The following is a 22252-nucleotide window of genomic DNA, read 5'->3' on the forward strand; positions in this document are numbered from 1 at the left end:
AAATGTGAGCAAACTTTTGCAAGTATTGATGTTGTGGACAGTATTAATCTAATTAATGTTCCTGCCGAAATAATCAAACCATTAAAAGTTTATCATACATATTTAAATACCGTATTTTCAAAACAATCAATTAATGAAAAACGACAAAAAACAGTCAATCAATTTTTAATGGAATTTCATAAAACAGTAAGTGATCAATTTGATATCATATAAAGATGAAGTTAATATATGCTTAACTTCACAATTGTTACAGGACAAAGTTATACAAAAATCTTTAGTACAAAAAGCTCATAATATAACTTTACTTACTAAGTATATGTCTTTCTTTCAAATTCTTTTTTCTGAGAATATAGAATCATTTAACTCAAACAATATTAAAACAATGTATACTGAATTACAATTTATATGGAAAACGTTGGGAATGAAAGATTCTGATACTGTTAAAATTTTTAAATCAGACTTGCAAGAAATGCCACTATGTTCTACTTTTAATTTAACAGAATGGATGTCAAATGGAATATGGAATCGTTCCTGTTTTACAAATTTTAAAGGTACAGTTACATGTTTCATTTTGAATAAATGTTATTTTATATTATTTTTTTTCAGGAATGTCAACAATATGTAATATACGTTATACAGACAAAAATTATTTATTATTCTTCTTTGAGTTACTACAACAATTGCAACATATAGATTATTATAAAAATTTAATTAATATAATTTTAAAAGAAGTACTTCCTAACATGAAAGTGTCCTTTGATTCTACGGAATTGGAGTATATTAAAATGTATAAAATGATTTATATTCTTTATCAGGGTTTAAATCCAAAGGTTCCAGTATTAGTAAATACAAGTAAATAAGGATTTTAAGAAGTTTAATTCAACAATTTGTAAATTACCATAAGTAGTTGTATGTACTATGTATGTATATTGCTATAGTAACTAAGAAACGTAGATATATACAATCAAGTAGGATTTTCAATACAATATCTCAGTATTATTTTCTAATATGAAATAAGTAACGTAATTATTATGATTATAATCGTGGTACAAGATTAAATGCCATTTCTTCGTTAAAATTTGTTGATAAAAGTTCGTTTCAATAAAGTACTTTGTAACAAATTATTAAAACCTGGTGTTTATTGTATTAAAATACAACAGTATGAACGCACAATACACTTATACAAAAAAGCGACTACACTTTGGAAGACAATGTAACTTTTCAGACTATCATAAAACAGAAGCTGATATTAAACCACATTCAGAGTATATGAATAATTATATTCGAGTAGATCCTTCAACACAAGGAACGCAATGTGGGAAAACTTATTCTCTACACGAAGTATAGATATGAAATTGCATTATATATATAGATAGTACATGCTATGTTATCACATAATCATGTTGTCATAAACATTTTCTCAGGTAAACACAAATACTGTGAAATTTAAAGCTAGTGGTATGTATCATTCTGAAGGCGGTTGGCCAAAGGATTTAAATATAAAAGATACAGAACAAACAGTTAGATATAAGCGTAAAATAGAAAAAGATGAACTGTACATTCATACGATGCTTCAACTGCTACCTGTAATTACACTTGCATTTCAGCTTAACATAAGTTGATATTAATTTATTAGTTAATACTGACAATATGTATAATAACATTTACAATTGTTTCCAGCCAATGGAGCAATGTATATTACAAAATAATGCTTGTAATATTTATGAACAGTATTTTAGCGACATGGAACCAACTTCTTTAATACAAAGAGCATATTCACGGACTGTTAATGTATATCGTGATATTTTGCCGGTAAAAAGACGAATAACACATCTTTCCTGGTCACCGGATCAGGGAAATCGGTTTGCAGCTAGTTATTGCAATGATGATTTTAAGAATGGAGTCAATGACAAACCCCTGTCATATATTTGGGATGTGGGTGAGTTGAGTAAAACATTTAAAATATGTAAGTAAAAAAGTTAAATGACTATATTTTAAAATTGTAGAAAATCCAAATACACCTTATATAATGTTGAAGTCGTGTTGCCCAAGTTTAACAGTGGAATATAATCCCAAAGATAGCAATATATTGATCAGTGGATTAATGACTGGTCAAGTAGCTTTTTGGGATATTAGGAAAGGCTCAGAACCAGTAGAAACAAGTTCAATTCAATTTAGTCACAGGGACCTATGTAATGAAGTTCTATGGATAAATTCGAAAACTAATACAGAATTTTTTAGTGCTTCAAAAGATGGACAGGTAAAATAGATTATAAAAAGTAATGTATTATTAATATGTTACAAAAAATATGTATTGCAGATAATGTGGTGGGATGTAAGAAAATTGCAAGCACCTACAGAAACATTGGTAATAGATTTATGTAAACCTGATGATCAAAATGTTGATAAGGCAATTGGGATCTCAGCATTGCAGTTTGAACCATCTATGGGAACACGTTTCATGTGTGGTCTTGAAAATGGTAAATAAAAGATTCATTTTCGTGTATATAATGTGACTGTTTTAAGTACATATTAATAAGTTATATTTTGCATATTTAGGAATAGTAATATCGGGAAATCGTAAAGGTAAAACTCCGGCTGAAAAAATCGCAACTAGATTCAAAGCACAATATGGGCCTGTAATAAGTCTAGAAAGGAATCCAACTTTTGTTAAGAATTTCTTGACTGTTGGCGATTGGACAACAAGAATATGGTCTGAAGATTGCAAGGAATCTTGCATTGCTTGGACATCGTAAATGAGTTTAAAATTTTCCTACTCCACTCTTATCAATATTAATGCAAATTACTGACTAATAGATAATAAAAATTATATTTCAGTGGTCATAGAGACTTTCTAACAGGTGGAGCATGGAGTGTAACACGGTTTTCTGTATTCTTTTTAATAAAAATGGATGGAACCTTGGATGTATGGGACCTACTGATTCAACAAGATTCTCCAATTCTTAGTATGAAAGTACGTACATTTAATTATTAATTATGAATATTATTTATATCATTAAAATAATACATATTAGGTTTGTGATGAAGTTTTAACATACATAAAACCACACGAGCAAGGACAGTTAGCTGCAGTTGCAAATAAAAAGGGTACAGTTTTTTTACTAGAGTTCTCAGATGCACTTACAACTAATCAAAAAAATGATAAACTTTTATTTACAGCAGTAAGTCCTTCTTTAAATTTTAATATTATAGTGAATATTACCATAAAATTAATGTTAATTTAATTTCATCATTAAAATTTATAGCTCCTTGACAGAGAGACACGTAGGGAGAAAGTAATAGAAGCAAAGAACAGAGAAATAAGATTAAAAATGAAGTCTCTTCGAAATACTAATGTTGAAATTGATTCTTCAACAGGAAATGCAAAATCAGAAGAAAAAGTAAATTCAAAATGCTTGAATTCAAATGTGAATGACATATTATTAATACATTGTGAAGAAGACTATGAAAATGCTATTAAAGCAGTAAGTATAAATTATCATTAATAAATAATTTAACATAGGATGTTTAGATCTTATTTTGATTAATACATTTATTATATTTTATTTAGGAAATATTAAAAGAAGAAACAGAGGATAATGTAACTAGTGATAAGCAGTGTACAAATGGTATAATAAATTAAAAATGTTATTAGATAAATATATTTTTTATAATATTGTTTATAAAAAATTAATTCTTTGTAATTATGGTTACAATACAAAATTGCATCTCACTTGTCAGTGAAATTTGTCTACCGTTAATTATCGATCTATGTAATACATGTATTATATATTACAGTCAATTAAATATGTATGTGTGCAATTAGAAAACAACATGGAGAAATATAACTGACAATCTTTGAAATAAATATATGCCGTAAATATTTAAAACAATGTAAACAAATGAACCAATCATATTAATTTATCAATTCATTAATAACTATCTGTTAATAGAAGGAATTCTTACAATGTAGATATAAGATACTAGAGTTACGTAACCTCTAATAAGCGCGCAAACTTAAGTGAAGCATTTTGAGAAAAATAGTTTCAAGTAATAGTAAAAACAAAATGTTGAAAATGTTGAATTATTACAAGATTTATAAATGAAAGTTATGAATTACTTTGATAAAACAGAAAAGTAAGAAGCAGTATGAACTTTACAAATAAACATAATCGTAAAATGCAAACATTCAACACGAATAAAATAAAGAAATTTAATAATGTAGATTCATCGGATGTATCAGAATTTACATCAAAATCAATGGATGTTATTGTAGATATTCATCGAGAATATAAAGATGAGAAACAGGTTGAAGATATTCAACACAACAGAAAATCAGATAAAATATCTACAGACATATCTTCAAATAATCCCCAATTATTTTTTAAAACAAATAAAAAGAATAAAAAATCAAATATCAATTTGGTTACACATCAAAACTTTGAAGAACATAATGATATAAATGTAGTTGATTCGTTAGATTTAATTGAAGAATTTCAGGAACCTTTAGTTAATAAAAAAGATGAACAAAATGTTGAATTGATTAAAGAAAATATTAATCAATCATTGATTGAAGAAAAATCAGTTCATAACAAGCAATGGGCTACAATAAAAAATACTGTAGAAGAACTAAAGAAACCGCCTAGGAAACGTTGGTCAAAAGATAACAGTGTGATTCGATTACCAGAAGCAAAAAATGTTTCTTGGAATAAAACCAAAAGATCATTACCAGCAATAAAACAGTCATCAGTGATTCAAAAATCAATAACTGCATATGATAATAAAGCATTTCTTTCAGAGAATGAAGAAATTCTTAGAATTGAAACAGATCATAATGAAGAGGATACAAAAATTGAAATTAAAGAAATTGCTGATCAATTAGAAAATGATGATCTTTCTATGGTTGGTAATAGAAGCTCTCAAGATTCCAGTAGTAGGAAGATTTCAAATGAACCAGCAATTATATTGGATGACTTAAATAGATCTATAAAGAATGTAGTAGTAGGTAACAAACACTCTACTAATTTTAACAAAACAAATAAGAAAAAACATTCCAATACAAACAATAAAACCAACATTTCAGATAATTCAGATAGTTCACAAAGCTTAGAAGAAAATTATTCATTTGAAGAAATGTCCATGAAGGATAAGCAATTATGGAATAAAGGGAAAAGTGAAAGGAATCCTAGACAGCACTCAGTGTCTGCATCTAAAGACGATGATGCAGAACATTTAAGAAATTCTAGTGAGTGTACAATATCTACCACTGAAGATGATGAAGATCAATTGACAGAAGTTCGTTATGAAAGTAAATTAAGATCTGATTCAAGAAGAAAAAAACTGAAGCATGCAAAACATCATTCTAGGTCACAAAGTAAAAAAAATAAGGAGGAAATTGTTGATAAAGATGTTTCTAGTTCTACTATGCATACTCCATCTGTTCATATAGAGAAAGACACAAAGAAAAAGAAAAGGAAGAAAAAAATTGATGCAAAGTATATTTCTATAACAATCCACAGAGCAGATATGTTAGTCATTGATTATGTAACAAAACATCCTATGGTGAAGGTTCACATTGTAAATGCTGCAAATGGAAAATACTTAAAATGCGAACATGGCAGTGCTACATATTTACAACCAATGATAACAGGAAAATTTGATTTTAAAGAAAACAAATCTATAATACCTGTGTGGGAAGAGGAGCTAGTCTTTGAACACGATTTTAGAGCACTTCTGGAAACAGATAGTGAACAAGTAGTAATCCTTTTTGAAATTGTTGATCTTTTGAGCTTCACTGAAGCAAGTTTCAATTATGATAAATTTGGTAAATATTAAATGTTTTAAAACTTTGTTACAAAAAAGTTTAATGTCATTTGAATTCAATGTTGTTTGTAGGTCATGAAGGTTGCTGGTACAAAGTTGCATGGGGTTTTTTAAAACCTGTAGGAAGAAATAATGTTTTGCATATTGAGAAGAAAATTCGCTTACAGCTATACAAACCACAAAAAAGTTTGAGAAGATTTGATGGTGCACATACTTGTGAAGTAAGCAAATTTGCTGACTCAGTATATAGTCTTAAATGAACTGTAATTAATCCCATTATTAACAGGTGTACACCTGGTGGAAATCAAACATTCGAGAAAAATATCCTAGCAGCCTATTCATTACTGTAAAATCCATTAATCCACCAAAATTAGAACCTGTTTACTATCAACAATTAACTTTGCATGATTCATCAAAAACATCAATTGAAACACAGAAAACTTCTATTCGTGCTTCAGATTTGATAAATTTACCAAAGTGGACAAGATTAGCTGCACAATCTTGCAAAATACCAAATGAAACTATTTTTAAGACTGATACCAGTGAGAATGGTTGTTTCTATATTGCTTTCAGTAATGATGGCAAATATTTGGCTTGTAGTTTTTCTGAAGAATATGATTACCCTATCATTGTCTACGAGGTGAATCATCTTAAAACCATGATATTTATTAATACCTATATTTAATACTTTGCAAGTATTCAAATGATGTTTTTATTTTTAGGTTGAAACTAAGAAGATCCACGTTCGGTTTTCAGGACACAAGACTTTCGTTTATTCTCTTCACTGGTCTAATGATGATAATTACTTGCTTTCTGTATCATCGGATCAAACGGCTCGTATCTGGGATGTACGGAATCAAATCGTACAATGCGTTGAAGTAAGAAAGTACACTTTAATTATTTTTTCCTATGTGTTTTTCTATGGAAATACATTCCAATTTTTACAGATGATGCCTCACCCGTTGTACGTATATTGTGGAAAATTTGATCCTGAAAATTCATCTATTGTCGCAACAGGATGTTATGATCAGATTACACGCATTTGGATACGAGATAAAAAGTCGAAAAAGCGTAATCTTAGTCAAGAATTAGAAGGTCACGAAGGTTTTGTAAATTGTATGTGTTTCCAAAAGAATAGTAACCTGTTAACAGCAGATAGTGTTGGAATAATAATAATATGGACAGTAAAGAAGAATCGAAAAGCACCATTTAAGAAAGAATGGCACATCTCAAGAAAAATAAGGGTCAGAGATATCGATGGAGTAATAATTAATACAATTGTTTTACACCCTTTAGAGTCTAGGCTTCTCGTTCATTCCAGGAACAATGGACTAAGAATGCTTGACCTTGCAACTGGGGTAGTATTGCAAAAGTATAATGAGCTGAACAATCAGAGGTATTTACTCTTTTAAATTGAACTTTTAGAATTTATATTTAAAACTACAATGAAAATTTCTTGCAGAATACAATCAACAGCTTGTATTTCTCCGTGTGGTAGTCTAATACTTTGTGGCGGTGAAGACTCTTCGTTAAAAGTATGGAATTTAGAAACTGGAAATTTACTCGCAAAATATACGTTCGACCGAAATTGTCGAGCTGTTACATGCGTGGACTATCATCCGTACGATCATGTATTAGCTTATTCAACTTTCGGTAATCCCGCACCAGTCAGAGTTTTACGATTTAATAAAGATGCCACTGGAGAAGACGTAGACTTAAAAATATTTGAAGAAACTGAAAATGCTGTAAATAGCCACGACATTCCGTTAAGATTTTTAAATTCTTCTGTAAGGTCTAGAGATAAACTACAATCGAACGATACGGAGCAAACACCAGAAAATGTTTCGAAAGGAAGCTTACAATCTAGTCGAAGTTATAATTCTAGTCATTATAAATCACCTAATAATGTTAGTGATAATTACAACAATACAAGAATGAGACTTCAGCGATTAAGCGAAGTTGGACAAACATTGAAAAGTAAAAGTGCTAGTCGCTTATATAACATTATTGAGAAGATAGATAGAATTTTATCAAACACGTCAAGATCACCTGGTGACATAGAATCTGGATGGAATCTTGCTCTCATTCCAGAAACAAGCATGAACACAATCCTGACTGGTCAAAATAAAAATGAAGAAAAAAGCAGAATAAAATCAAAAAAAGACAAATTAGCATATTTAAGCAATGAGATCCAGGCAAATTCATTTGTTGAATCAAGCACAACAAATAGTGATAAACAAGAAGTTGTAGAATTAAGAACATTGGAAAATTGGAGTACGAAAAAGAGATCAAAAAGTGCAAAAGAAATAAGAAATAAAGATGTACCTAAAGACGATATTGCAAAAACTTTATCTGATAGTGCAACAAATCATCAGAAAACTAAATTTAACCGTAAAATTATGAAAAATACGCCAGGTGAAAATATTGAATCAAATTTTGTTACTAAAACCAAAGAACATAATTCTAAGTCAATAATTTATCATAAAAATGATGTTAAGGACGATGATTCAAGTTCATCTTGTAGTACTGGTACCTACGTCGTGGACAAAGAATCAACAAAAGTACTTGAACATAGAAATTCAATTTTAAGCAGTACAGAAAATGAATTGAACATTATAGAATATTCTGAAAGTGATTGTTCTGTGCCTAGCAATGCAACTTTTACAATAGAGAATGAAATCCCTATACCAAAACCTAGAAAGAAGATAGGTCTAAAATAATTTGCTAGAAATGTGTAGATAAAATCATTGTATTTATAAATGTTACTCAGTGTATCAGTCTTTACACAATTTCAGTATATTATACTTTGTTACAGAAATATGTACTTTATGAAATGTATTGTATTATTTATGTTGTATATATATATGACCAAATTTATGTAACATTTTAATTAATATTTTGATTAATGAATTTTATGCATCAATACTATACAACACTTCTTCAATCTAGATTTACTAAAATGTTTTTTATATGAATTGCTATATGTAAAAATAAAAAGAAATAAAAAGAATTCGTATATGTAGTGTAGTATACGCCTCATTGAATGAGACATTTTATTTTTACTTTGAATGTAGGATATCAGATATTTTGAATTTTACAATTACTTCCTATCTAATGTTACATTGGAATTCTCATAAAGTTTTGACGCACAGCGACGCCTAACATTACATACGTGAAGCTAGTTTAATTTAAGTAATCGAAGAATAATATTTTACATTTTTCATTTTTAGATATGGGACATTTTTTTAGAGGAATAATTAAGGTGTATTTGAAAATAATTGTTCTCCCATTTTTATACATAACATATTTATATTCTTTATACTTAACAAATTTAGTTAACGCGGCACTTACGATCTATGTTTTACTTTTATTTAATTTAATAGATGTCAATTTAATAAGTCAGTTAAATGAAGAAGAGGTATGCAATTTATGAATTATTACTAATTCACCCTTTAATAATAACATCTGCAATAAAAAAATTTAACTTCTATAAATTTATAAATTCGTACGTAGACGTACCTCTTTCAAACGTTTATTTAATTAATATCTGATTTAAACGCGTAAAAGAATAAATTATAAAATTGATTTAACACTAAATTCGTTATGTACGATCAAAAATGAATCTCGCGATAGAAAACGTAATATAATATGGGTAGTATATTAACAACCTTAGCTACCATTGGTGTCACCATAATTTTTATTCCTTTTCTGTTCTTTTGCTACGTGTACATTTTTTTCATTATGCTCTTACTTAACATTGTGCATTCGTTTTATATTTTTATAATAATGTTGCTCAACGATTTTTCCGATAGTACAATTATCGATTAAAGTTGCATACATGTATATACGTGAGTTATCTAAACATTTTTAAACAGAAATGTGACTTTCGATTATTTATTAAAATATATATTGTGAAAAAGATAAATTATAGTCTCTCTTTTAGGATTTTGACGATGCCGATACCAATTCAGAAACCGAAGATATGATCGAGTTTAACAACTTATAGCATTTTTATGTTAAAATTTGTGAAAATAACCGATAAGGTTTTCTAATGTTTGCATACGATACTGAAGAATACAATGTTCCTTTGTAAAATGTTTAAATAAAGTTCCTGTTTTTATAAGTATCATTTTCTTTTAGTGCATTTCGGGTTACAAGAAAAACAATGCTATAGGATTAGGTTTTTGAGACTTCTTCTACGTTAGCCTTTTACACAAGTAGTTTGTGTGAGTTACATCCAAGTACATACTTTTTTCTGTATTTCTTGAAGGCAGAGAGCAGATTTTTAAAATTTGCAAAAAAACGATTCATATGTATTTGGCGGTTCTACTCACACGATAAATTTAAAATACAAAACTCAGCAGTCCAGGAGGAGCCGGTATGAGGATCGTATGGCGTCGTAGAACGAAAACATGGTAGAGGTGTAATGGATTTTATTGTTCGCATTACAATTTGATGATCAAAAATGTTAATCATCATGATTATGTGAAAGTAAATTGATTAAATATAACATCTTGGATCTTAAACGGTAAAAGAAGCAGGTTTTCTTCGATTAAAAGTCCTGTTGCTGCAATGGTAACAATAACGAAATTCGTGCTCATCGCAACCTTTTATGGTGAATATGTTTCTTTACATTAATGATTTGTGAAATGTAACTATACGAATATCATTGTCAACGATATCAAACTATTATAAATTACATTTTATAACCTTCAAATGTTATCGATCGATAAATTAAATACTATTTGTGTAACATTTAATATATCCTTAATTTGATTTTATCCACTGACATTTGTTTGCTGTTCAATATAATATATTTAAATTCCAGATTCATTTCATTGATATGCAATCTATCTTACAAAAGTTATATGTTAAATTCTATATAAAAGTTTATAATTATATAGCTATAGTCTGTGTTATTAAAATGTAATTTATCTTTTTCAGGCATTTTTACTCAAGTAACAGCATCACGCGTATTGGAATTAAGTGACAGGTACAAAATGATTATAATTTATATATTATACATACAGTATACTTTTATAGAGGCTTTATTGCTTGTTACAATTCCATTCATAGGTTTTTGGATATCCGTAAAGATGGACAGTGGCTAGTAATGGTATATACATGTAATATAAATTATAGTTATTTTGTTATATTATATAAACTGTAGTTATTGTGTCTTATTAGATATATGCACCATGGTGTGCACATTGCAAACGTTTGGAACCAATTTGGGCCCATGTTGCACAGCATTTACATGCAACATCGATAAGAGTAGGACGTGTTGACTGTACTAGATTTACAAGTGTAGCTCATGCGTTTAAAGTCAAAGGATTTCCAACTATTCTGTTGTAAGAACAAAAGTTAAACTTTCTAATATGTTATTTATAAATTACTAATTTCTAATATATATTTATTTTCATTTAGTTTAAAAGGTGAGGAGGAATTTGTATATCATGGGGATAGAACACGTGATGAAATAGTAAAATTTGCATTAAGAGTAAGTGGTCCACCTGTTCAAGAAATAACAAAAACTGAAAGTTTTGAGACAATTAAAAAAGAACGTGATCTGTATTTCTTGTATGTTGGAGAAAAGTCTGGGATATTATGGGTACAATAAAAAGTGTATTTTATTTCAGTCTCACTAGTATATTAATATAAAATATAATTTATATAAATTTTTATGTTTAGGAATTTTACCATAAGACTGCAAATGTGTTCCAACCACATGCATTTTTTTATCAATCTCATCCAAATGTTGTTAGTCAGCATGCTCCTGTAAAAAATACTCCAGCATTGTTTGTTTATAAAGAAAATTTACATTATAATTTCACTGGTAATATTCTAAAAAATACATAATTCACGAAATGTATGTACTAAACAGCTAACATTAAAATTTTATAATATAGGTCATCATGATATAAGTGACATAGAAAAATTGAATGAAACAGTGTACAAGTGGATAAATGCAGAACGTTTTCCTACATTCCCAAAAGTTACACGTGGGAATATAAATCAATTGTTTCTTACAAATAAAAATCTAGTTTTGGCAGTAGTGGAAGAAAATCAATTAGAACAAGTACCTCCACATATGTCACAATTCAAAGATATGGTAGAGTCTATAATTAAAAGTAAACGAGAAAAATATCACGAGTAAGTTATATTATAATAATTTATACAATATTAATTTTTACTGTAATTACTAACTGTAATTCTTTTTGTATTTAGTCATTTTCAGTTTGGTTGGATAGCTAGTCCTGATTTAGTCAATAGTATAGCAATGATGGTTTTGCCATTACCAAGTTTAATCGTTATTAACACTACGACAAATCATCATCACATTCCAGAGGATGAAGCAGAAAAACTGACTCCTCATGTAATAGAATTGTTTTTAGAACAAATTCGAAATGAAAGTGCGCCGGTAGATATAGAATTATTTTTGTATATTTATTGTTTTTATTGAAGAACATTATTAGTGAAACTGGAATTTTCAGCGATATGGCGGAAACAGTTGGTTAATACGTATTTATAGATCATGGTTTGAATTAAAAACAACTCTTACAGCAATGTGGATGGGTAATCCCATTTTGACAATGGTTTTATTTGGTTTACCGGCTGGATTTTTATCGTTAATATGTTATGGTATTTGTTGTCCCGATATTTTAGATGCGGACGACGATGAAGAAGGTAAATCTTGTTTTTTAAATTATGGTATAAATTTATATTACATACCTATTTTAATTATGTGATTTTACAGATCATCCAGGAGCAAATCACATGAAAAAAGACTAAAATCAATTGGTCATTACATTGTTGTATCAAAGTTAGGAAATTTTTTAACGAAAAGGGATGTACATTTTATTTAGTTCTTCATACTTTTTAATTTTAGATAGGTTTTGTCGATTGAATATAAAAAAAATTCTAAATGTCTGATATTTTATTTATTATTTTTTAGTGTAAAAAGTTTTAGTACCGACCGTTTATGTAGTCAGCAAAGTGAAAAAGTTCTACATATTAGGTAGAGTAATATTAAACATAAATTATCTGGGTAAATGGAACTTTTGCAAGACAATACTAATTATACAATTAAAGAAGCTTTTTTAAATCTTGTAAAAGAATTTGTCTTGTGTTGTAAGTAAGTGGAACATAAAATGTATTGAAGGATTATGTAAAGAATATGAATGGTAACTAGTGTTTTGTGAAACCAAAAATGTATATTTGTTTGTATAAATATAGTAAAATATTATGAAATGTTTACGTAAGTTGTCATGTAACTTTTTTAGATGCTTAATTTAAAGCATCTAAAAAACAAATTTTCTTAAAAGCAGGAAACTATTATGTGATTTGAATATGTATTTATTTATATTTAATAAAGAAAATGACACTTTATATTTTTTTTTTAATGATTGCAAATCAGAAAAACAAATTAATAAGTGAAAATAACTAAAAAGTTCTATGTACAATTGAACATAAAACTTTAATCAATATTAGCATTAATTTTGTACCTAATTTTTTATTTTCTTTTTATTTCAATATATTGTAAAAAATAAAAATGTACAGCTAATTAAGCGTATAATTGTGAATTGTTATTCAAAAATGTAAATAAGAAAAGTATCATTACTGCTTTAAAAATCATGTAACATTTACAAGTGCTATAAATCATCATCATCAGAATCCAATGCTGCTCTTCTCCTGTCAAACTGAAATTAAAATTTTATCATTACCTTTCCTTTCTTAATAATAATGTTAACTATGTTAAATATCAAAACTAACCTTAACAACAGTTTTCTGCTTTGTTTGTTGATTTATACTTTCAAGTAAATTAATGAGTTCTTTTTCTCCAAGCTTACCAGGTAACTGACCTCGCTGTGCCATATTTAATATCATATCCTCTACCATTTTTCCTTTCTCAGGTTTTCCAAGACATAACGTATTTACTAAAACAAAAATGTGTTACTGTTTTAGATAAAAGGACATTGTGCAATTACGTGACTAAATAAGACTATTCATATTTATACATCTCGCTCTGGCTGACTGATTTAATACTTGAGTCAGAATTGAATTCCTCATTTCTTCCATCTGCTGCATTTTTTCCTCCATAGCCTGTTTGTTTTCCACATTGCCGGGCTAAATATAAATTAAATAAAATTAACTACAAAATAGCATTTATAAATAGTTTAATTTTGATTAGTAACAGTAGTGAAACAAATTTGAAACAAAAATTAATAGTATACATTCTCAAATTTATATCATATTGATTTTACATACAATTTATTATTGTAATTTATCTCTATTAATGTTTATGTTATATAATTTGTTATTTATAATTTTCAAAAATAATTTGCTGTACAACATTTGTATTTGACAGAAATAAGATACTTTATTCACCTTATGCTGTGACTGCAACTGAGCTAATCGATGCTGTCTTATTGCTTCAAGTTCTGGGTCTGACATTTTTTTAAATATTAGTTGTTCACTTAATTATCAAGAAACTTTCAAATTTAATCTTTTTTTCTCTGCCTACACACTTTTATCTTTTAATGAAACTCCTATTATAGTTTTGCAGCAAGAAACGTGAAGGTAGTCAAAAGTACATGAGTCAAATTAAATCTGCGCATGTTCAGATATGTTTGGTATTTGAATTCGATTACGTATTGTTTTTTTTCATGAGAAAATAGAATCGTTCGCGTAGTTCACTAAAGTATCTTCATCACGAATTAATTGTGCTGTTCCACCGTGCCTTATTTTTCAGTTATATGCAGAGTGAACAAAATATACAAATTGCGGGAAGAAGTAATGACAAGAATTATTATGTTATTACGATCCTTTTATTTTATTTAGACTGAAATATTGACTGATAGTTTAGTTTCGAGCCCACTATAGCGATGCTGTTATAACATTATCGTGTCCGTAGGATAGTTTATAAGCATCAGCAAAGTATACAATTGTTATATTTCCCGAAGAAATGTAATTATTTGAAACACTGTTTTTTTAGATAGTGCTTGCGAAAATATTAACCTTAGTTGTAGCCCATCGTGGACAACATGCGCAGAACGAACGAAAATTATTTGTGAGATTATACTGTTTCCCTGTGAAAATGTATATTTTATATATTAGAGAATATTTCTACAGACTATGAACGTTATCACATGATGTATGAGTGAGTAATCAAATATATTTTATAGTAATTCAATATACTATGATCAGAATGATTTTTCATAAATCTTATTCAATATAAAATGAAAAGTGTATCTTAACCTCAATGAGCAGTTGCAAATGAAATGTGGCTGAAAAAGATAGAATATCTCATATATTGTCTGCTAGGATATATAAGTACTTTATTAAGTACTTTATTAGTTTGATATACAGTTGTACAGTTTTATGTATGAAATAGTTTGTTATTTAACTATGTGATACAAGTTAGCAGTATTATTTATTATTACTCCAATGACAGTCTATCCATATTTGATAACTTCATCTTTGACAATACATATAAATCACATATTTTCTATAAAAAGTTATGAATGATAACAAAAATGTTGTTTATACAGAAATTTTATTGTTTTGAATTAATATTATAAACTATGAAGCTGGTTCTTATACATTGCCAACCAAAATTGCTTAAAATACTTTAAATAGTATTTGTACTATCGTACCAAGGTGGCATCCAATTTGTTGAAATTCTAGTCCTTCCTTTAGAACGAGAAAGTGTACCATCAATATTGTAATTTCTATCTGTTCGTCTTCTGCGAATTTCATTTTTATTAGAGTCAAAGATTCGATTATCCAAAATAACAAATGATTGATCGTTACTATGTTGCTTAGTAGCTTTTCCAAAACTAGGAGAATATGGTCTGATAGTATCATTTTGAAGCACATGGGTAGGGGAAGGATTCTGTATCCTTCCGGAAGACTGAAGTGGTGGTGACCGTTTTCGTCGAAAACCTCCATGTTCGTCGTCAACGTTACAGACGTGAAGTCGGTAAGTTGGGCTGGCTGATCGGTCCTTTGTGTTACACTCTATGTTTTCTAATTGCATTGGTCTTTGGTTTTGGGTTTGTGAAGATCTTGAGCCTCTGTATTATGATTATTTATATTTTAATTACTATTAATTGCTTAATTAATTAATAAGATCTATAGTACTGTACTCTTACCAAAATTATTAGTATTTGAACCTAATATTAACAGAAGTTTGATGTACAAACCTTCGACTGGTTGGCGGTGGTGGCGGTTTTTCACATATGGTATCTTCATGTAGTCGAGTATTCACTATTTGAAACGCGTCTTGATCTTGTGCCGCGTTTTTATAACCAAATTGTTCTATATTACTATTTATCCAATAATTTTCCCTTCGTCTGGAAGCACTTAGACTACGGTCTCGTCTGCGATGCATTCTTGGTTCTGTGCACAACAAATTTTCACGTTTCGTGCAATAAGCTGTTCTGTATTCTGGTTCAAGATTGATGTTCCCTTCTAAGCGCAAATTTGCCGGCATCTTGAAAGTTTCAACCCTGGGTATATGACCGTAAGGAATGTATTGAGATTGTACCTCGCTGGTAAGCTCATAATCTTGCCGTTTAGAGCCTAGTTTACCAAAACGAGGACTATATTCTGGATGACTCAACGTTGACCTCGTTGTTGGCGGTGGTTTCCGGTACACGGGATAATCTCGTTGATAATCCAAGTATTTTGATTTATATTCTGGGTCTTGGTCGATTTTCCCTGAAAATTTGTGTGTAGGCGACGAAGATACTTTCGAGCCGTCTGCTCGTCCTATTTCGTCCTCAGGTTTTATGATCTTAGGTCTCTCCCTAGGAAAATCCTGTATGTGAAAAAATTTCTGTTTTAAATTCTGTTAGTAGTAACACGTTAATAAAACGGGATTAATATAAATTAATAGTAAATTTGCCTTGTATGCATCTTTATATTCTGGAATTTCAAGCGGTTGACACTTCAAATCTTCCAACTTCGAGATCAACATATTCATTTCCATTTCTTTTTTTTGTTTCCCATTTAATTCCTTCTGCTTCTTTTCTTCTTCTTCGGCGTGTTTGTTGGACTCGCTCGACAATTTCAATTCTTTAACATTAGAATTTGTAGTTTTTTCTTTTTCAGCTGATTGAAAAAGATTTTTCCCGGTCTTCAAATGACTTTCGGGTTTAATCGATGGCAAACGTTCTGTAAAATAGAACAGTATTAGATTAGAGTCATTTTCGGAATAATTTTTTATACAATATTACCTCTGTTATCGTGTCTTTTAAATTCATCAGCATATTCCTGCACGAAATTAAATTCTCCTTCCAGTTTCAAGTTCGTATTCCGTCTCAATAATTCTGGTCTTCTTACACCCAAAAACGGCACATATTTTTCATGATTCTCCGTCGAACTTTCAAAATCCCCTTCAAGTTTCAGGTGTGTCGGTACACGCATAAGTTCAGGTCGGCTGACGTTCAACCACTGAATAAACTTTTCGCACTTCTCGGTCATCGTATCCAAATCGCCTTCCATCTTTAACGATGTAGGTCTACGAGCGAGTTCGGGTCTATGTTGTCCCTCGTAAGCTACGTACGACGAATACGTTTCTGTATTCGGGTAGAATTCTCCGTTCCGTTTCAGAGTAGTTCCCCTGTTGTATTATGAAGAACAGACGTTGCATTAATATATCGTAAATGACTTATTGCAATATTGCAGACGTCAAATAACGTTGATTGAATCTAGTACCTTCTGATCAAAGGCGGTCGATGACATAAAATTTTCGAATTCGCATTATCAGTCTCCATGGTTTTGTCGTTGTCCTCAATAGTCTCCGTATTCTTAATCTCGTTTGGAAGCTCGATATTTTCTTCTTCATTAATATCTTCTTGATCCGAAGTGTCAGCACCTTCCGTTAAATCCTTAAATCGAGGATCCTCGTGTCGTTCGCTTCTTTCCAACCAGATATTTTCCTACGGTAAGGGGTACATCTATGAATCGGAAAATTGTTTCTTAATGAATCCAGACACACGTTGCATTATTTCGAACTCGTAAATTCTTTTGCGATTATAAGATAGTTTAATGGATACTTCGAGGACGCTAACCTTCAATAGTTCCTCGCCCTTGGTCCGGAACGCCTCACCATATTCGGAAACAAGATCTTTGTCTTCCACTTCGGGATGAACTCCAAGGTTATCCCTGGGTTGTCCTTCGACGCGTCTTCTTCGATAACGAACCAATTCATCGACTGTCAGTCCTTCAAGCAGGGGCCATTTTTCCTTTGATTTGCTCTTTCGCCCTTTGTTTTTACCCTGCGCTAGCTCGGTGTCCGAGGATGACTTCTTGGCTCTCTGGGAGGACCTTTGCCTGTAATTTCACGAAATTTCTGTCAAATTTGCTTCGAAGTTATTTCTCTACACGCTCCATAATTCCCATTCTGCTGCACCCCTACAGCCCTGAGAGCAAGGAATTATCGAGCGGTTACATTTGATGAACATTTATCGTGTCGTCATTAAACATGGTATAACAAATATATTTGCACTTACTAATTCTGTAAGAGGGAACTTAGGTGAACGAACCAACAGATTAAATATCAGATATTATCAACCCTCTACATTGTCAAGTTCTTTATCAGCGAAACGGATTTAACAGAATGTCATAGTTGATCGAATCGAGCCGACGTATTCAACTTGTTGATGAACAGTAGTGAGAAGTAGCGAGAAATAGAGAAACGTGAGAAGATGGAGCACCGACCCGGGTGGATGCCCGGAACGGACTGAAATCTTTCGGTGGTTTTCGACTGAAGCTGCGGGAGGATGAAGAGGGTGGTGGGGTGTGCGCGAAGAGGGTGAAACGAGAGACAGGAAAAGGGTGGTACGAAGCTAAATGCCTTTACACAGAGCCTCCTAGACACGACTCATCGATCTACGAGTAGTCTGAAAAAGAAATTTCGTTCAAACCTAAACGACTCACGCGCACGGAAACATTTAGATATTACCCTAGGCATCATCGACTGTACACGTCTTATCGAAATGTTTCGCCTTATCGAAATTTATGTACAGTCACGATATAGCGAGGTAACTTGGTCCTTGTGTCACCGGAAATTTTTCGACTATTAATTAACGCTGGGTCAAAAAGTTAGCTTGGGTTACTAAATCAGTTAAGATAGTAAAATAAAAATGGAGGTCCGGGACAAGTACTCCTTCACCGATGTCTATGAACTCTTAATCTGCTCACCACCGAGGTAATAAATCGTGTAATTAATTGAAAGTGAAAAGTAGAAATATTCATTCTATAATCAATATCTCAACATGACCTACAAAATAACGAATTAAGTGTAATTGACTAACGTCTCTTCGTGATTGGCACACAATTACGGTGCTCTTACAAATTGGCCCCGATACCAGGCATTTGTTCATTATTGATACGGATTTGGATTCTATCCAGACTTTAAATGAAACTGTGCTTTAGGCTGAAATTCTCAATGGGCCTTCTTTAATCACCTCTCGATTTGTCCTTTTCCTTAATCAGTAATCCTATTGAACAAATAAAAATACAAATACTCTCTGGAATAATTTTAAGATATTTCGAATTATTTTCAAGTCTAATTTTATGAAAGTGACCAACGTGTTATCTTAAACTTTGTTCAGTCCGCCACTGATAATAAGTGATTCATAACTCTTTTGCTCTGAAATTCTTCTTGACGAAACTGATTCCAGTATTAACGAAATATGTCAGGATAGTTACTCTGTGAAACACAAAATATACCTATTAAAATTTTGTTAATAATTCAAGATAGTAACAGAATGATTGAATATAGAATTATAACCTATAATAAATAAATAATACCATGTGAGGGGAAGTGAAATATCGGTAGCGTGGCCGAGCGGTCTAAGGCGCTGGTTTAAGGCACCAGTCTCTTCGGAGGCATGGGTTCGAATCCCATCGCTGCCAATTTTTATTTTCGCACCTTTCCATGTGTAAAAAACAAAAAAATCGAATAAGTAAATTTTGTCATTTTCCACTCTAATTTTAATCTATCAATGTAAATAGCAGTTAATTAATTCGGCGATGTTGATTAATTTAATGAATTGATAAGGTAGGTGTCAAAATTTGAATAAACTCAACATCGATGTTAAAACAAGCAGTTAGTTCGTATTTACAAGTAAGTTAAAAACGATAGTAACGGTTTGTAGTCACGATCATGTTCTGTCATTTAAATTCGAACAAATAACAAGCACGTGATAAAATCAAGTCACGAAAATTCACGGTCATTATTATGCGAGAAACCCCTTCGTGTGCCGAATTGTTGGTTACGAGGGTGGATAACACGTTTGGGGGTCCAACTCGTCCCGGTGACCTCGATTTTCGTTCATTCTGACTACGACAAATTTGCTCACGCGGGCAAATTATAGTCCGTAGCGTGTTGACGTACGCACACGCAGCCATGCCGGCTGGTGTGGTCAGTAATTCTACCGGTTAGCGTGATTTCATCTTTGAATGCATTTCGTTAGTAATGTTTGCACGCGAATCTACTTTAAAGAAGTAAGGAGGCCACGTGCTTTAGAAAGCGTTCCCTAATCGTACGGAGACAATCGAACACTTATAAAGTTTTGTTACTTACTTGCAATAATGATATGGGACAGTAATTGACCACTAAAACGCTAACGGGTACCTGTGCGATCGGTGTCGGAGATTTGAAATCTTTTAAACTACAGGTTTACAGATGTTCCAATTTAAAAATTTAGAAATACAAATTTTTTACCCTTAAAATTAATCTTCTTTGAAGTAAAGTACTTAGAGGTTAGTAGTTCAAATTTAAATCATCGCCGTGAAAAGATCAAGTACACGTAATTATTGGAATTAATTAACCGTGTACTGGTGCTATGGCAGCAAAACCCTGAAAACGTTATAGAAGCACTTAACGCTCATTTAGATGATGAATAGTCGGTGTGGAGAATGCTTTTACCTAGGACAGGAAATTAAACCTCGATTCAAAAGTACAGGTTACGGACACTCGTTATCTCATTTTATCTCGATGTCTTTTAAAATGATTGGGTATGGCGCAAAACAATTCAGTTCATATATTAGCAAATATCTTAATAGTTTCGACAATATTTTTAATAATCGTTTCAAACTGTGATCGACGATATCTGTGTCAATCACGCTCTGTACACGAATTCTCTAATTTTAGAAGTTATTTCGATTTTACTTTCGTTTCATCGTTATACATTCGATCGCCACGAAATCACGAATCTACTATAAATTTACATGATAATTCAAGCATACTAACAGAGACCCTCAATTTCCATATTTAACCTCTATTTTCACCGAATTTCCTTCAGGATCGATATTTTTATATCTCCAAGATCACTAGTCGTAAAGGAAAGAAAAATCTATATCGATGAGATACCTTCACTTTTAAATTAAATAAATTTGTACTTGTGAACAGATGAACATATTATTAACGTTCCGATTAATTAATTGTTTTAAATGAGACGCTGGTCCATAACCATTATTATTTTCCAACAATTCACTACTACGTTACTCGATAGTGTGCATCGATGCAGATCGAAATTTTAGATGTCCGATATCGATTATCGATGCCGATCCTTCTATCGATACCAAATTAGTGTCGGTCCGTTTGACATCTAACGGAATTATCGATATTTTTGTATATGAATCAAATAAGTATCGATATCTTTTGGTCTCGACATTTCGATACTATTTACGATTAAAACTAACCATAAATAAATATTTGTAAATGTTATCATCGATTATTGATATCCAGCGATATATTGGTATCTAAAATTAATGGGATCAAGTGAAGTAGAATATAACGCGCAATTTTTGTTTGTCCGAAACTAACCTAATATCTATTTTTCCGTCTAACCAAATCTTAAACAAGGATAATTAGATTTGAATAAGCTTACATTAAACTTAGGGGCACGAATTCGTTATTTGACTAAAATTTACCGATCTCTGTAAGGGCAGAAAAGCAGCGGGAGTATCGTGTTCTATAAATAGGTTTTGAGGAAGTCTCCTGAGAAGTTCGTTAAACCGCACGAGTTCGATAGCCTGCAATCCGTTTCCCGCCGAAGCTATTCGAAGAAAATACGATAAGATGTTACCTTTTGCTGGAACGGTCGCTTTTGCCCTCGCCCATTGCATCGTCCTGTTCAACGATCACCTCCTTTGTACCTCAGATTACAAAGAAACGATATCCAATATCAAACAGCTTATCGAAGGGTCAGAACGTATTAGCGAATGAGGATCAATAGGATGACTTGACCGTACCAGATCCTTGTGCTGGCGTGACTGGCTTTTTGGCCAAGATGTTAATGAGAAGGTGCCTGCGATACACCTGCGCAGCTGCAAACCCATGAAACGCACGAACGGGCGCTAGATGGTGTAAGAAAGAAACATCGGGTTACATTTCACAATTTTTCTATCTTAG

At 31.1% G+C, this 22252-nt stretch overlaps 5 protein-coding genes across 9 annotated transcripts; 3 read left to right on the forward strand and 2 right to left on the reverse strand.

Annotated features, from left to right (window-relative positions):
* Positions 1 to 243: 243 nt before the first annotated feature.
* On the forward strand, positions 244 to 3868 carry LOC100881510 (dynein axonemal intermediate chain 2). Of its 3 annotated transcripts, none has more exons than XM_012293816.2 (10): positions 244 to 551; positions 1425 to 1586; positions 1681 to 1939; positions 2007 to 2260; positions 2321 to 2480; positions 2560 to 2752; positions 2839 to 2974; positions 3036 to 3182; positions 3267 to 3485; positions 3572 to 3868. In XM_012293816.2, the coding sequence occupies exons 1-10, from the start codon at positions 513 to 515 to the stop codon at positions 3641 to 3643; spliced, it is 1641 nt and encodes a 546-aa protein (XP_012149206.2). In that variant the 5' UTR covers positions 244 to 512; the 3' UTR covers positions 3644 to 3868. The 3 variants fall into 3 exon arrangements, with proteins under 3 accessions (XP_012149206.2, XP_012149209.2, XP_003707045.2); XM_003706997.3 differs by lacking the exon at positions 244 to 551 and adding an exon at positions 856 to 1341; XM_012293819.2 differs by lacking the exon at positions 1425 to 1586 and having other exon boundaries at positions 247 to 551.
* A 154-nt stretch (positions 3869 to 4022) lies between these two features.
* On the forward strand, positions 4023 to 9949 carry LOC100881619 (uncharacterized). Of its 2 annotated transcripts, XM_012293815.2 has the most exons (8): positions 4023 to 5005; positions 5084 to 5824; positions 5896 to 6044; positions 6110 to 6463; positions 6546 to 6701; positions 6771 to 7219; positions 7286 to 9241; positions 9767 to 9949. In XM_012293815.2, the coding sequence occupies exons 1-7, from the start codon at positions 4150 to 4152 to the stop codon at positions 8541 to 8543; spliced, it is 3963 nt and encodes a 1320-aa protein (XP_012149205.2). In that variant the 5' UTR covers positions 4023 to 4149; the 3' UTR covers positions 8544 to 9241; positions 9767 to 9949. The 2 variants fall into 2 exon arrangements, with proteins under 2 accessions (XP_012149205.2, XP_012149204.2); XM_012293814.2 differs by having other exon boundaries at positions 4023 to 5824.
* Positions 9950 to 10100: 151 nt separating this feature from the next.
* Positions 10101 to 13212, forward strand: Tmx3 (Thioredoxin-related transmembrane protein 3). The gene is made up of 10 exons (XM_003706842.3): positions 10101 to 10438; positions 10768 to 10816; positions 10900 to 10939; positions 11011 to 11174; positions 11251 to 11434; positions 11515 to 11659; positions 11733 to 11976; positions 12052 to 12244; positions 12318 to 12510; positions 12581 to 13212. Exons 1-10 carry the CDS (start codon positions 10396 to 10398, stop codon positions 12613 to 12615), a joined length of 1290 nt encoding a protein of 429 aa, XP_003706890.1. The 5' UTR covers positions 10101 to 10395; the 3' UTR covers positions 12616 to 13212.
* A 104-nt stretch (positions 13213 to 13316) lies between these two features.
* PDCD-5 (programmed cell death 5) lies at positions 13317 to 14421 on the reverse strand. The gene is made up of 4 exons (XM_003706843.3): positions 14212 to 14421; positions 13842 to 13950; positions 13597 to 13760; positions 13317 to 13523 (listed from the first exon to the last, which is right to left on the reverse strand). The coding sequence occupies exons 1-4, from the start codon at positions 14275 to 14277 to the stop codon at positions 13476 to 13478; spliced, it is 387 nt and encodes a 128-aa protein (XP_003706891.1). The 5' UTR covers positions 14278 to 14421; the 3' UTR covers positions 13317 to 13475.
* A 941-nt stretch (positions 14422 to 15362) lies between these two features.
* On the reverse strand, positions 15363 to 22152 carry LOC100881728 (uncharacterized). Of its 2 annotated transcripts, XM_012293824.2 has the most exons (8): positions 21927 to 22152; positions 19645 to 19765; positions 17901 to 18162; positions 17545 to 17768; positions 17064 to 17449; positions 16733 to 17001; positions 16029 to 16645; positions 15363 to 15899 (listed from the first exon to the last, which is right to left on the reverse strand). In XM_012293824.2, the coding sequence occupies exons 1-8, from the start codon at positions 21964 to 21966 to the stop codon at positions 15455 to 15457; spliced, it is 2364 nt and encodes a 787-aa protein (XP_012149214.2). In that variant the 5' UTR covers positions 21967 to 22152; the 3' UTR covers positions 15363 to 15454. The 2 variants fall into 2 exon arrangements, with proteins under 2 accessions (XP_012149214.2, XP_012149215.2); XM_012293825.2 differs by lacking the exon at positions 19645 to 19765 and having other exon boundaries at positions 21927 to 22143.
* Between the last annotated feature and the right edge of the window lie 100 nt (positions 22153 to 22252).

Source organism: Megachile rotundata, chromosome 2 (genome assembly GCF_050947335.1).
Source record: "Megachile rotundata isolate GNS110a chromosome 2, iyMegRotu1, whole genome shotgun sequence".
Classification (NCBI taxonomy): Eukaryota; Metazoa; Arthropoda; class Insecta; order Hymenoptera; family Megachilidae; genus Megachile; species Megachile rotundata.